Raw genomic sequence first — 16,999 nt, forward strand, 5'->3', positions numbered from 1 at the left:
ACTTGATCACCACGCCAAATTTCATTGCATTATGACAACGTTAAATAAGCTTTTCAAAAATGAATTTGAAAGGGAGGAATCTGGAAAATAGCCTAATATTATCAATGCTTTGCAGGTAATTGATAATTTCAATAAAAAAAAATCAAAAACTGTTGAGTCAATTAATAAATTATAACGGTCTTAATACCACCATTGCTAGCATAAGGTTTTCTGACGTTTGTGCAAATTAGAGCAAATTTGAATAATTGTTCTTTTAGCCTGAGTTTTAAGAGTTAATTGATGCAAAAAAATTGAGAAAACCAGAAAAAAAAATTCATTTTTTGAACCAAGTGAACAATCAATCTTCCCTTATATCACTTCAATGCGGATATTGTTCACTTGGTTAACAGTAATATTTTTCAGTGAACCAGATTAGAGCATAGTTTCAGCAAGTTTTTCGAGTTGAGTTTGCCCTTTAGGCTTAGGGAGACATTGTTCACTTGATCTATTAAGGGTAGATTGTTCACATGAGCCGATGGGCCCATCTTTCTTACTCAACCGCCGAGCGGAGTTCCAAACAAAAAAGTGAAAAAAAAAATCGTGAATATATGAACCGGAAATAGCAAAAAACGATTAACAAACAACATCAAAGTGTGATGGAAAAGTTTGAGTTCTCAGCCAAATATGCCGTTCCCAGGTATAGCTTTCTTTTTCAAAATTTGAGCGAAAACACCTGTTATAAAATTTCATTCTTCTAAACCTAAGAGCATAAACTTAAAGCACGCTATCCAGGGGCACAATTGCGTGGCTCATTATTTAGAAGAAACATTCGAGTGAGTGATTGCAGTTTCTATTTTTGTTTCAAACGATGATATTTTTTGACCATTTTGATTACAGGTTTTACGTTTGGACCTACTTGGTATATCATAAAAAATTAAAATTTATTTAAACTTTTCTGATTAAAGTGTTGTGTGTGATTTTGGTAAGAAATATTAAAGCATGGGCCCATCTTTCTCTTACTAAACTGCTGATCTGAGGCCCAAACTATATAGCGAAAGTAATCATGAATAGATTAAACGAAATAAGCATAAAAATATCATTTAAAAACGACATTTGAATTATGGTGGAATTCTCAGCCTTTATTTTCTTCTCAGATTCAGCTTTTTTCTTAAAAAAAAGTTGCTCACAAAAACACCTGTTGTTATAAATGCAATCTTCTGAACCTGCAAGCATAAACTTAATTCGCTTCATCCAAGGGCACAATTGCTTGCCTCATTATACGCCAGTAATAGTCGAGTGAATGATGTCAGTTTCTATTTTTGTGTCAAACGATGTTGATTTTTGACATTTTTGATCTTTTTTTTTCGTTTTTGATTTACTTGCTCTATATAAATTTTTAAAAATTCTTTTCAGATTAAAATGTGTTGTGTGTTTTTGACAGGGAATCAGTCTAACCAGGGGTGGATTTGGTGGGGGTTTGATTCCCGTCGACCCAAAGGGTATATTTTTTGTTACTTTTCTAAGATATCCATTACTACCAAAAAGTTCTTGGGGAGCCCTTGTCACCGATATAAAATAATTTTGAGAAACTAGCGCGTGCCGAATCAAAATCCAATTTCTTGTTAAAAAATTTCCAAATATTAAATATAAACACTAATTGGCATGATATTTTTAAATTCGCCTGCATTTGAATTTTAACCATAAAGTTTTTCAGTATCACTTTGTTTCTTAATTTCAAACAGCTTACAAACAATTAATAAATTATGAATTGATAAATGAACAACTTTTTTATGGTTATTTTCTTACCAGGAGATGCAATAATCTCAAAATTTTGAATGGGTTTCACTAAACTTTTAGCTTCACCTAGAGCTTTCAGAAAATGAATGGTGCGCAATGTGACGCTCTGACCGTGATCTTTATTTGTGTAGACTTTTTGCTCAAAATTTCGGAAAAAGAATGATTTCAAATTCTCAATTATTACCCATGAGTTGAGGCTATTTTTCTCATAAATTATATCTTATTTGCTCAGAAGTCAACACTGTTTTTCCTATGACTACACCCCGTTTTTTTTACTCATGTTTCGACGCTGTTTGAATTTTCATCTAATTTTTTTCGTTTTTTGATTCGACTTTGATTCAATCGAAATCCTAAACGTTAACTTTGAAATCTTATGGTGTTTTGACTTTCGTAGCAAAAATAAAGAAGATTTGTGATCGGGGTGGTTTCTTCCTTAGACAAATTTCGACTTTTTAACTGATCATAGTTTTTTTTTAATCACAAATATATTTTGTATCAATCGAAAAGTATTGTTTTCTTGAGCTTAAATTTAAAAACATTTTTCTTCGGCGACCAACTTTCGTAAAATTATGGGGGCTCAAATGTGCCCCCATTTGAGCCATTTTGGGACAATTAACGCGCGATATAATTTTTTTGCTATTAAAGCTTTAGTGCAGTTATATTCCGTCTTAGAAATAGTTGCAAATTAGTTGAAGAAAGCCTATTGGCCGTAATTGAGTTAATACTAGGAACAAAATCACTTTGTACTTTATATGGCGCGTGGGCAGATGATTTTTACAAAAAATTTGAATCTTTATATACATATATAAATTTTTTTCATTTTGATTTTTATACATTTTCATATTATAAGCGCTTCATAAATTTTTTAAGGCAGTCGGAACACTCAGGGTTTTGCCCTGATACGAGCAGTCTTCTTTTGTTTTGATTTTAATTGAATATTCAGTAAGCATGATTTGTAGCTGAAACTTTATAACGGTTGCATTTTCGTTATTTACATCAAGAACACTGATTTTAAAATTTGAAATAGGAAATTAGAGTGTGCTTTTTCTCCAACTTACAACAATGCTTTGCACCGGCACTTTGATTTTTTGCTGATATGGTCATAAGCTACTTCTTTGAGCCTTTATTGTTCGAGTTTTCAAAGAAAACGGGAAATTTATGCTTGGTGTAGTTTTTTTTATTTTGTCAAAATTCGGCGTTCGATATGATAATTTTGAACAAAAGTTTTTATTCCTTATTGAAGATATCGGCAAATCCCCGATTTGGACTTGAAAAAAAAAGCTTTTTTCTCCCATTAATTCTTAGAAAGTATTGGTGTTTGAAAATTGCCAATTAAGCCATACTTTGGACTAATTTATGCGCGTTTTGTAGATTTTTTCCATAATCCTGAAAAACGTAACGCAAACTAATTTTGCGTGACAAATTATCCCGCACAGAAAAATTGTACTAAACTGAATTAAGGCTAGCTAATTGGTCAATTTAATTTCGAATGGCTCAAATTTTTACATTTTATCTTTGATATTGTCCCGAATTTATAGTTTTTCAAAGTTTGCTTTTACCGAAAATTATTCGATTTAGATTAAGTGGCAATCAGAGCATTCAGGGCTCAACCCTGACATACTAGCAGTCTTGTTGAACTTTTTTTTTTCATTTAGCAAAACTTTACTACTGAAAAAAGAACATGTTTCAATCTAGTTTTAGTGAAAAAAAAAACAAGACATCAGTAACTTACAACAGTAATTGCGAAAACGTTCTAATTTTGTTCTTGCTTTAAAAGTATTTTTTCTATTTTTCAGCTAACTTTTTTTTGAATCTGGTCGGTTGAAACAATATGCGCTATTCGCACAGCAACCGGCTATCCATGTATGACTTGACAAAGACTATTCTTCAGAAAATTTGACTAAAAAGCCCGGCACATTAGATTCGAACAAAAGTATACACCTAGCGTGTTAAAAGCTGACAGTAAATATCAACTGTTAAAAGTTTTTGCAAAAATTCAAGTTGAAACTAATGAAAAAAAGGAATTTCATGACACATCGTTAAAAACCTTTTTCATGGTTTTAACAACCCTATGAATGAATATACAGTACCTAATGAAATCCTTACGAGATTACACGAAATAGTTTTGAAATGTTGAGACTCAGTGATGATTCAGTTTTAGTTCCACAATTTTCAAAGAAAATGGCGGAACAATAGTGCTAAGCGAGATTTTTTTTTCTTCAGACAGTTATCGATTTCTAATCTATCATTTTTTGACAAACTTATTTTGATATCATCCAAAAAGTTTTAGTGTAACATGCTCAAACTTTTGAGAAAAAAAATATAACCTGTAATGATTTCGGAGGTATAAAGAATGCCGATTTGACTACCTCGGGAAGTATAACGTGCGTTTAATTTCGTGCTATTAACAAGTAAGCCGCAATTTAAACCGTTTTAGAAAGCGTTCCAAATTGACTTGAGGCAGGCTAATTGGTCTATGTAACTTTTTGATGTATGCTAAATATATCACTTTGTGATTTACATTGCGTGTGGGGTAAAAAATGCAAAAAAATCCCTCTTTTTCTAAAAAATAGTTCTAGAATTTTTTGTAAAGCGAAAACTAATCTTAGAAGGCAGTCGGAACATGATGGGGTTTTGTCTTGATATGGGCATGTTGTCTTTAGTTCCTTTTTTCTTATCCAAGAGGTCTATTAGTTACTGAACAAGTTCGGATGAATCAGGAAATCATTTCATTATTATATGCCTTTTCTACCCGCAATATTTGGAAAATAAAGCGAATTTTTTTCAATGAGATGAAATGAACATTATTTCAAGCAACATCCATTGAGTTTATAGGTGTTGCATATATCGATTTCCATTTTTCTATTTCTCTCTTGTTTTCCTTTTTTCAGACTTTTTCCTCGGCGCTCGGCCGCTTGTGATAATTTGACAGCAGCGCGATGTTCATTTAAAATTAGATCATAAGAGTTGAATTCTCTCTTGATCATTCGCAACATCAATTGCGTTCATTTTCTTTTACACGTCAACTCTGTAATTAGCTAGACTCTTTTCTTCTCTAGTTCATCAGAAAAGCAGACAATCCTGTCAGTCTAAGTTCTTTAATTAAACTGCTGCCATGAAATAATTCCTACCGAAGACTTACCCACAAAATTGACCTCCGCAATTCAACTGTTGGTAATGATACAAATTTGAAATGAATTATCCATAATTTGCAAACAATTGACCACGCTAAAAAGACATTGACGCACAAATCGCCTCAAGCTGGCGTGCGCTTTTTGAGTCAAGTAAAAAGAAAAATTTTGGCCTATTTTCTTAAGTTCGAAATCAGAAGCGCTATGAGTGGAATGCGAACTATAAACTCTCTGGAAAAGCGTTTTCTTTTTTCAAAGACGTACGCCTATCCTTTTAAAACATCCCTTCATAAAAGCAAGTTTGTTGTAAAGATAGAGCCCTCTGAAAAACTTAAATTTGCGTGTAACACTAAAAATAAGTAACTAAAACCTCATTTTTTAAAATAGCTTTTGAAAAAATTATAGTGGAGATAATTTGATCTTAAAACGCAAAAAAAAGGAAAACATACTCGATCTTATTACGAAAATAAGAAAGGTAACAGCGTAAAAATCAAATTCCTACTGATTCTCGTACATGTTAATATTGCAAGAAATATCATCGTTCATATTGAAGTCCAAACGCTTCATGAGAAAAAAATGGAAAAAAAAAGCCAATTTACTTTCTTTCTGGTATCTACCGCCCCCAAAGACGCATCATTGCATAAATTTAGTGTTTTCTTTTTAGAAAAAGAAAAAGCTATATGCATCAAGCATGGTGAGTTTTTGTTTGCTTAACATCGAACTGGAACATTACTGTTCCCTTTAACATGTAAAACTGATTTCCTTCGTAAGTCTTTCTTATTTACATCAATCAGGAACCTTAACACAATAATCCGAACCTTGTTTAATCGAAAACTGCCGTACACATTGACAAAAACTCTGATTAAAAATTTCATCATAGGAAAAGATGACACCCTGTTACCCAATAAGGAGAGTCTTTCCGTATCCAAGGACATTTATTTTGTTAAATCAATTATTTGATTCAACCTCGTAGTATTTTATGTTTTTTCTTGTTATGTTATATAACCATTGCGTAATATTGTACACTAGATTCTTATACAATCAGTTCTGCAACTGCATAAGTATATTGAAACAATAAAGTGTCCCCTCTCTCTCTCTCTAAAAAACATTTTTTTCGACAAAAAAAATTTGTAGATTAATTTCAAGCTTTTAAAATAGTTTACACAGAGAACTTTTAAACGACTGTTAGAGATTTATGTAAGAGGGATTATTATAAAACTGTCGTTTCTTAGACTCGATGTATGTAATTGCCCGCACCGGTTTAAGAATAACAATTTTCCAAGTTAGTTTTACAGGATATCCCAATCCACCCTGCGCCTTCTCCGAGGAATTCTTACTGTATCCAATTTTTTCTGGAGAACCGTATCAATTTTTTTTCCATTTTGAGTGCTGAAAAATTGCCTGCTTAAAGTTAGACCAAAAACTGGATCTTTCTAGTGATTTTTAGGGCTCAGAAAATCGAAAACATTATATATTAAAAAAAGTTGACAGAACTTTGAACTTTTGTAGATCCACAGCCTTCAAAAACTCCTCTTCGCATCCTAAATCCAAATCCTAAATCCGCCCTGTATCAGTCGAACCAAATTGACAAGATTACAGATCATATCTAAATTCTATAACCTGAGGCTAATGTAATCTAACAGAATATGATCTTTTTGCTTTACAAACTAAAAACTCTTTAAAATAGAAAAGTTACCCGGTTTTATTTCCGTAGAAAAATGTACGCCATACAAAACCAAGTATGGAGCTTATGAAAAAACTGATATTTTTGAATATTTATGTATAGATATGTATGACCAACACTTTATCACAAATAACCTGTTTTCTGCTTGAACAAAAAGATCTGAGAAGCATTTTTGTTATTTTGGCAGATGACATTATATGACATGCTGACCTGAAACTGAAGGACAAAGTGCCATCGGTCGGTGACCTCCATTTGGGCAGCGATAGGAAGCCTTGACCTGTTCTGAAAGTCACATCTGTGGGGGGTTCCACGTCACAACAAGTCTGCTCAAGCGAGCCCCTCGACACTGCGAAGCCGTTCACAAATGCTTTCTCTCCTCCATCCAAAGAAGAAGAAGAAGAAAGCCCTGTCAACTGGGCATCTTGGAGAGCGCCCAGAACGGAGGGTATGAATTTGACATCTAATAAATGACTCCAAAAAGTCACCTGAAACATTCATTTTTTTTCCAGTTTTTGTCAAAAGTTGTCGAATGCTTTAGGAAATGGTTTTATACTAAACCTACGGCCGGTTATCGCCGCGTAAGCAGTTATTTATTTTTTTCTAACTTTCTTAATTTTACATCTTTAATGATAGAACGCACGCTAGTTTTTTCCAAAACACCAACGAGTTTGAAAAGCACAAAACTAACAAAAAATAGCTTTCTACTGGTGTATCACATCAGGCAAAAAAGCTTTTGTTTTCAGTCATAACCAATTTGCTGACCACCCTGTTCGTGGTGCCTGTGAAACAAATTTTTAGCCTGAAGAACTCAGTTTGCTGGTTTTCATGAACAAAAAAAGTTTCTGATCAAAATGCGCGAGAAATCTCAAAGTTAATTTCTGTATTGATCATAGGACAGTTTTTAATGCACTTCCGATTTTGATAGCCATCAGAAAAAAATCTGACATCTGCCATGCTAGCTTTGTTTCTTCTAAAATTAGCCCAATCAAGCAATAACTGAATATGAAGAGAATAATAGGAGAAAAAAGTACAAAAAATCTATATTGCAGAAATCTCTAGCCTCTGTAAATTATTTCAAATGACAAATCTTGAGTAAAAGTGCCCTTTAGAAATCAGAAACACAAAAGAAACTTGTCAATTAAGATTGAAGTGACAGTGTGCTGGTACTATGAATAAGCTGCCTTTGGCACTTTCTGCTCCCAAGTTATTCATGAGGGAAAAACAAGACAATTGGAAATAGCTATTTTGGGATTAGTTGCAATCACCCCCCCCCCCCCCCCCCCAGAGTCCAGCTCTCTCTCTCGCACACACCCCCACACAAGCACATGCACACAGCCTATACACAAGTTTGAATGCATTTTGAAATCGAACTCAAGTTTGTCATTATGTTAACAAATTAAAAGTATATATATAATTTTAGGAGCAGGGGCGGATCAATGATTTTTCCGCCAAACGTGGGGAAAAGTAAAATGTTTGAGATTCTCATCCCCATCCTAAATTCACTCTTTATTAGAACAAAATCTCGAGCGCAAGCACTTGAGTTCTTTGAAAACAAATTTTTCGATATATTCTTAAGAAAGCTATTTTTGAGAATCATACTCTAGTTTTTTTTTTATCTCTGTATAAAATTACTTCTAACACAACGTTCATTTCCGCCTTCTTGCAAATTTCTTTTTTCTTGCAATTTTCGCTTTCTACCATAGTTTATAAAAATTTGATGCATGCTTGATGGTTTTTGTTTGACTGAAAGATTTAAAGGGGTGGGCAACCGTTTACAATTACCATTACCACTTAAACTCCCCACCATATGAAGCATGGTTGATCTCACGGAAATTGGTGAAAGCAAATAATCGAAAATGGAGTAATTATAAAAAATAAATTTTAGATGAACCTTTTATTTTATCACACCGACACCGCAACTTCAAAAGGCGGCTGCAAAAATGTCTTTGATTCAAATAATTATAAGCTAAAATGTTTTCTGAAAACTCCAATCTAAAAATATTCCACTTAATTCATGGTAAGAGAACCAACTACCTGATTACGTAAAAACCATTCGTAAAATAGGTAACATGTTTATGTTCATACATACAAAAGTTCAACACTAATCTTACAACCGCTAACTTTACAACAATATATTAAAACAAAAATGGCAAGAAAACGTGGAAAATCTTTTAATTTGGTGCTGATGATTAATAATGTAAGAGTGCTCATTACATCATAAAGTTCACGCTCATGCAAGGTGGATTGGAAAGGAAAAAGCGCCGAAACCTCCGCCGACGATACGCAAAAACCTCCGCCGACGGATTCGCGATAATTGTTCAGCCCATATAGGCAATTTCAAATAGGACTAAACAACAGAAGAGACGGAATGCTCGCACATGGCGTTGGAGACAAAATCGTAATACTATGTTTTCTAAACGTCTCCTTCTGAGATCTAAAAACTGGAAAGCTTGTTTTGCCCAGTTAATAGTGCTTCAGAGAACTTGGAAAAAAGCTGTCTTTATCAGTTTTTTCTTTGAATATTCCGTCTTCTCCATAAATCGATACTAAAAGAAATCTTCATCTCTCTCTCTCGCTCTGTCTCTTTCTCTCTATCTTTTTCTCTCTCTCTCTCTTTCTTTTTCTTTCTCTGAATGTAATTGTTTTTTTTTCGTTCCAACGTTTAAAGAAAATGAAGGAAATTTTGTGCTCGGATTGATTTTTTTCTCCTGAAAGATTTCAATTTTTCAACTAGCAGTTTTTGACAAAACTCTTATGTCATTTGAAATATAGTGTTGCCCTGAGCTTAAAATTAAACTGATATCCAACTGTGATGATTTTTTGTAAAGCTATAAGGGTTTAAAAATTGACAATTTGGCCAATTTGGGACAATAAGCACGCAATGATTTTCATGTTATTAACGCGTGAGCGGAGATTTAATCTGTATTAAAAATTGTTTCAAACTGAATTGAGGCATGCTCTGTGATCTGTTTAATACTTTGCAAGTTGCTTTATCAAAATAAATCACTTCGTACTTTAAAAAGCGTGTGGAGGATTTATTAGGAAAACAGGCTGGGGAATGATTTTTATAGCGCGAGGGGATGATTTTCACTGAAAAAAAAATAAATATTTTAGTTTTTTTTACAAAAATTTCATCAGTTATTTTTAAAATATTACTCCATGGAACATAAAACACCTTCAGAATATTCAGTGTTTTGCCCTGATACGAGCAGCCTATTTATTCTCCTAATTGTTTGAGGCAAAATAAATGATTTTTTGTATTCTGAAAAACACCAATTAAGAGTAGGAAATGGTATTAGTAATTTTAGAATCGCTGGAACAATTGTGGAAAGTAAACAATCGCAGTTTTTTGGTTGACTTTTTGCGCCAAAAATTTTTTTTGGGTTAGAATTATTCAGCCAATCAAAATTCAGCATTATCTCTAAATTTTTTGATCAGAAATTTAAGTCGATTATTACAAATAAGCTGAACTGGGTCTCTCAAACTATATTCCCGTTTTCGCAAAACTCTGATATGCTTAACTGTTGATCTAATTCTTTGTACAGAATATTCCTCACTTGGTACCCGGGGGATATAATTAGTTCGGAGTTCCACCGAATTAACCAAGAATATAGATTGCTTGGTACACTATTTACAATTTTTTCAAATAAGCTGCAGATATTTACCAAGACCAGGCGAATAAACACAAAAACTATCTCCAAGAGAAAAATTGCAATTAGAATGAGTAAAAACTGGCAAATGGGTAAAATGGCAACCTATACTCAAAACTTGATTATTTGATATTGTTACTCTTTGGTGGTTTTTTATTTGATTGCTCTTTTGCAGCCCCTTGCTCGTTGATATTTTTTAAATGAGTGAGAAAAACCTATTTAATGTGAATTTGTTAATTCAAATTAGTATCACATTAAGCAGGCCCTTCACACTCAATTTTGAGAAAAAATGAAACATCGATAAGACTGGAAAAGAGCAATCAAACCAAAACCACTAAGGAGTAACAATGTCAAATGATCACGTTTCAAGTATCAAACAAACTTTTCTAACCACTAAAATTACAACATATTGAAAGTCTTCATGAAATAAAATACTAAATGCGTGAAGCATCAGTAGCGCTTTTAAGCCCTTGTGCAGCTTATCAACATAATAGAATTGCTAGCGTGGATACGGTCGCCTCATTATGATAGGTAAAAATGACAACGAGATATATTTTGAGCTGTTGGCAAACCAACGCAATAAGAGGCCAAATAATTAATTTTAAATGGATTGCGCAATAAGGACACTCCCTTTGTTCTTCTTTCCCTCATTCATTTTCTTTGAGCGTTGCGACAAAATTTTAACAAGTTCTGAGATTTGTCATTGGATTCCAGAGAACTAGATACACTAAATTATGGGTCTACCCAGTGAATATAAAGTCCTTGTAATGAAATAAGGCTTCTGATTTTGAAAAAATTTGATGATCCTTACAAAAAATTTGTTTATTTTAAACGAAAAAATTTTAAGCCCTTCAGCTTGCGGTTATTCAAATCGAAGTGGTTTATTGTGCAAATCAATTTGCCGCACTATAGACATTTTCAGGCTTTTCATAAATATTAGAAAAACAGTAGCTAGTGAAAGCTTTTTGTTATTCTTCAAAAACGGGAAAAATGAAGATACAACAGAAAACTGCTTGTAGTTAAAAAATGGCGCAATATTCGCTCTTCTGAGGAAAGAGGTTGAATTTTGCTGAGTTAAAAAATCCGCCTGAAATCTGAATCTCTTACTAGTCTATCAACAGCTACTTAAATTTAAATTCCATTAGGAGCATGAAAATTGATGAAAAACGCAAAAAATAAGATAATTTTTCACTTCAAGTATTATTAAGCTATTTTAAAAACTGTTTTATATCTTAATAGGAAATTTTTTGTTGAACAAAAAACAGCAAAAATGTAAAAGAAGTGTGAAATAACAATGCAAGCCATAAATATAATAAATATGATAACCAAATTTGAATATTTTTTAACTTCCGAGTATCCAAGAAAAAATAAAATCAGGTGAAATTTCCTCAATTTTCAGAAATCATTTTTAAAAGTCTTAACGTATGGTTCACCTTTTTTTGATAAGAGCGAATTATTTTGGAGAAACTGGATCCATGTCGAGTTTTATATACTACTGGAAAATCTAAAAACTAAAGTTTGGTTTGCAAAAAAAAGTTTTTCAAGTCGTTTTGCATCATTTTGCCCATTACTTAATAAAAAAAAATCCCAACATTAATAACTTCGAGAAAAGCCATTGACAGATTCATTAAAATAAATAAATGCAGCTGCCCGGAAAACGACCAAGGACAACAAAGAGCTGCAAAAAAAGGACCCAAAAATCTAAAAATTTGCATTCCTAAAGCAAGCGCTCGATTCAAATTGCTAGTATTTTTCGCCTTAGGTAGCAAAGAAAAGACTTCTTCAGCTACATGCACATGTAATTCTCACTTCAATCAATTCACAATATTTCACAAGGCCAGCGAGCAACCTTTCAAAAGTGAGAAGAACTACAAAATAGAAAAGAGGCAACACTAGACATCATCATACAAGGACCGAGAAGGTCTCGAACTCTTTAAATTTCGACTATCATGATACACTTCAAAATGCAGATGAACCGAGCATATTGAAAAATAGGTTAACCGAGACATATTTATAGCAAAATTGAGTTTCTCCGATCTCTAGAGTGCACTTGGTATTCGAGCAGGAAAAACAATATACGATACCTTAAAACTTCTGTCTTACAGAAAGGGTCACAGCAAACACGCGTTGAAAGAAGAATCCATGCCAGGAAAGTAACCCAGCAATTTCAATATATTCTGCTACCAGTTTTGGTTAAGAAAAAAATCTCTTATAGCAGTTTAAGTTAAGAAAAACTATATGCACTGCACTAGAACTTAAGTGGCTAAAACGTGACAAGAAACGACACTTTACCTACTAATAAAATAATAAAACAGTACACAAGAACCAATGTCGATCAGCAGGTGCAACAAGAGGAAGATTAGAACTTCATTGGCTCGGAGAGCGAAGTAACGGACATTTTACTGTCTACGCCAGAACCCTCCCTCCAAAAGGTAACCGTCAAAAATCTGGAAGTAATAAATTCCGCCGCTGCTAGAACAATGCGTTTCAGTATTACACTGAAAATGAGACGATCCTTGTTCAATGCAACTATTGACACCCAAAGCTCCGTATCGTTCGCCAACAAGCAAACTGCTCATCTACTGCTAGCAAAAATCAAAATGCAAAGACTCTGTTTTCAAACCAGAAACCAATCAGAACAGCAAATTCTGACGAAAAGCACAAGCCAATCAAGCTTTATGAAGCACTGTAACTAGACATCTTTTGAAACGATTAACGAATCAAAGGTTCATAATTTTTAATATTAGAAGATTGTACAAAATGTCTGCTAGGGTTAAAACCGAACCAGGTAAGTTTACGATTCAGCTTAAGCTTCCTCCAAAAACATCAATTTCATAGCGGGATTTTGACATTTTTTTGAAGTCGCCACTCAAGTCGCTATACAAGATTCAAGGAGAAAAGTTCCCATTTTATACAAGCGAAGGTTGAAGACATAACTAAAAAGCTAATGGAGGAAGGCCACACGATCAAGCTAAAAAGAGCAGCGACCACATCGTTGTTCCAGTAATTTTCAGCGCCAAAAAGATGGCACAATGAAGTTGGACGCAAAGCCAAAGCACTATCAAATTAAAAGGAAAAAACTCTTAGATAAATTAGCTCAGGTTATCACTTCCAGACCAGAAGGAAAGCTTACGTAGATATAAAGAATCCAATCAGTCAATTATCCATAGCTGAATACGAGCAAACATTGCATTCTCAGCATTTTGTGCGGCCAAGATACTGGCATACAATGATTCAAAACAGGTTTTTATGGAATAACAGGAGTTTCGACGAAAGTTCTGAAGACGATAGACAACACGGTTTCAGAGCTACAAAATCAATTCTGAGTTTTAGACGGCATCCTCATAGTTTCAAAAGATTAAAGTTTGAAATATAATAAGACAGTGGAAAAAGTAATGCCAAAGATAAACAAAAAATTTGAACTCAAACTAATTAAGAGCGATTTTGTGAAAACCACTTCCAACGTTGTTTTCGAATTCGACGTTGTTGACGTTACACCAGAGCATTCACAAACAGAACGATTGGATTGAAAATCATGTCTACCGTTTTCAAAATATAATCGGAAAAAACATTCACAAACAGAAGTTTGGATTCAAAATTAAGTCTACAGTTATTCAAAGTTTTAATTGGAAAAAGTCAAAGTCACTAATAAAACATATATTACAGAAACTAGTAAGCTGATCAGGAATAATCACATATCGCATAAACCTAAGTTCACGTAAACGTTATGTCGAATAAAACCTAAAAATCACGTGTCGCACGAACCATCGGTCAAATTTTAAGGTTAACCCGCACAGGAGTTCCATGGATAATAATCGATTAATTTGATTTTCGTGGTCTGTCTCAATAAATTTCGATAATAATCGATATAATCGATTAAAAATGGATTATAATGAAACTATTTTCTAATCAATAAAATCCGAATATAATCGATTATAATCGATTATTTTTGAAAGAAAATGAAATTTTTTTCGAGGCAAAATAATCCATTTTTAATCAATTATAATCGATTATAATGGATTTTTTCGAGGGGTTATTCTTGAAATTTACAATTTTGTTCAAAGTTATCTCATTTCCTGTTTAGTGCAATTGCTACGAATTACGTTTCATAAAATGTTACATTTCAGAATAAAATTTATATTTTTTTGTCTCTACTTTTTTTTAATCCATCGCAGTTTAACGAACACTTCATTTCACAGTTTTTTTGACCAAAACTTTAAAAAAAACTAAATTTTCAGGGGTTTGAATTAGATTATCATAGCTTCCCCCACCGGAGTTCCATGGATAATAATTATACGTTTTTTTAACCCAGTTTTTTTAATGGATTATAATGGATTATAATGGATTTTTTTTTCAAAAAAATCGATTTTAATGACCACATAATCGATTACGTGGTCTAAATTTGCCACAATAATGGATTATAATGGATTATAATGGATTATAATGACAACATTTTAGACAAAATTTTTCCATTGTAATCGATTATTATCCATGGAATTCCGGTGCGGAAAGGTTCAAAATACGCGTCAACCAACACACCGAACCAGCCTCTACCCAAGTGTAACACAAGCAACGCTGTACAGGCAGTGCCATGAACGGACATGTCACTTGTTTCATCGTCAACGAAGGATCCGACTCGGAAAACTAGGCAGCAAAATTCACGAGACTTGACCAGCTACAAGAGAAGACAATGAAGTTGAACGCATCGCCGAGGAACACAAGGAGGAATCCGTCACCCATACTGGCCGCTGCATAAACCAGTTCGCCAATTGTGGTTCGCAACATATCAACCTGGGGTAATTACCATTCTCACTTTATTTTCGTACAGCTTGCCAGAACATGAGGTACCAATAGGCTCAGAACCATACAGATATTAAACCAGTCAGTGTGTAGCACTAGGTGAGCGTTTATTCTTAATCATTCCCACAAAAGCAGTAAGGCGAACTTGAAACAGCAGGTCAAAATAGCCATTACCGAGAACACTTCGCAAGAGGCGGCTGTACAGAAAAGATATGTGACCAAAAAAGGATTTCCAGGGCAATCGCAATTTCATCCACCCGAAAAACAAAACTATTGGAAAAACAACAAGGAGGGCGAAATGCCAATAGAAGCGCAGCGGTGGAAAACATAATGATTAACAAGTCTGAATCAAATTCAACAGATCATATGGATGAATCAACAAACAAGCTCCGTTTTTCTGGAAGACCGCTAAAGCATTCGTTAAAGAATGTTGCGGGATGGATGCAACGTACAAATATAAAAATTGTATTGTCCATCAATTATCTGAGGTAAAAAACCTAATTCGTATGTTGACGTTGACAATTGTTTAAGTTTTAAGTCACGAAGCTGCCATGTCTATGTTAATGTAAATTAGATGGGCGCTGTCAGTTAGAACGGAATTTAACTCTTTATCTGCCGACAGCTATTAAAAAGCTTAGTTGGCACAATATTTCATTGATACTTCTATACTTTTGTTCTCCATTTATTGCTACAAATTTTATGTTTTTAAAGTTAAGTTTTAATCGACAAGTTCAGGGCGGTGGGGGTCGGGGAGGGGGGAGCATATAGGGTTAAATAGTAAATTCAAACAGCAATAAGTCAACTTTATTGTTCTTGATAAACTTTTTATTGTAACAAACAATCATACTCATTTTATTCGAATTTATCGAAAAACAAGACTTGAAATTCTGTTCAAAATTTATTTTGAAAAAAATGGATTTTTTTTCAGAATAGAAATGGTTTATTTCTAAACTAAGAAAGGAAATAGAGAGTTTCTGTACCGAAAATACAAGAAAACCTGCGTAGATAATCTAACAAACATTTCTATCTAGAAAAAGAGCCTACGCTGGGAACGGGTAGTTTATGTTAATGTGAATTAAATCGGTGCAGAATGGAGTTTAACTCTCTCTGGACAGCAATTGAAAAAATTACATTGGCGCATTCCTTTTGCAGTTTATGGGCGCTTTTTATACAACTTTCAGCAGACAAAATACAATTGATCTCAAAAAGTGCGTAAAAATTTTAGCAATAATATGAAACAAAAGAAAAAACAAAAAAAACTCATCAAACTTTTGAGAACATCCCCTCCTTCTTTTTTACTTACACAAAATCTCAAACGATAATTTTTGAGCCTGTGAAAACATCTAAAATTTGATTCCTTTTATGGTTATCTAAACAACGGAACGAACATAAAGTATCTGCTAAATTCACACGTTGAAAGCTGATATGCTTTATCGCGAAAGGTTTTTGATCCAGAAACGGAGTGCTTGCAATTTCTGCAAAAGATTGATCTCGATAGAAATGGGTTTAAAAAAGTAAGCATAACAATAAAGCATTTACAACAATTAAATTTTTAAATTTATTTGTTTCGTTTTTTTTCTTAGTTGGCTCTTGAAACTTTGTCTCATAAAATCACTCAAACAAGGATAAACAAAATATTCGAAGAAACTGGTTTGTGTTATCAATTGAGTTTCAAAGATCAGTATTTGCAGTAGAAATTATCATTGTAGCATTAGTTTTGCTGTGGAAAACATTGCAACTGCAGCTGCCCCCAGCCCAAAAAGGGCAGCAAAAGTGACAAATGGTGTATATTTATAGCTCAATTTAGTAAGACTTGAATGCCTTTTTTATGATATATTACCCTATCTCACTTCCTCTGACAGTTTTTGGCAAAACATGATTAACCGGGTTGACCAAAAATGTCGGTGAAACAATTCTTACATCGAAAAACACGTCAAAATCAAATTTCAAGCATTTTC

At 33.5% G+C, this 16,999-nt stretch overlaps 1 protein-coding gene across 1 annotated transcript in view; it reads right to left on the minus strand.

The window, feature by feature from the left end:
* Window positions 1-16,999, minus strand: part of LOC134848668 (neurexin-1-like) — a gene marked incomplete in the record, with an annotated part of 223,124 nt that overhangs the window by 88,435 nt on the left and 117,690 nt on the right. The window contains 1 exon segment of the mRNA XM_063866185.1: window positions 6,802-7,076. Within this exon segment, the coding sequence (XP_063722255.1) occupies window positions 6,802-7,076 (275 nt within the window).

The sequence above is a fragment of the Symsagittifera roscoffensis genome, chromosome 6, assembly GCF_963678635.1.
Source record: "Symsagittifera roscoffensis chromosome 6, txSymRosc1.1, whole genome shotgun sequence".
NCBI classification, from domain to species: Eukaryota; Metazoa; Xenacoelomorpha; order Acoela; family Convolutidae; genus Symsagittifera; species Symsagittifera roscoffensis.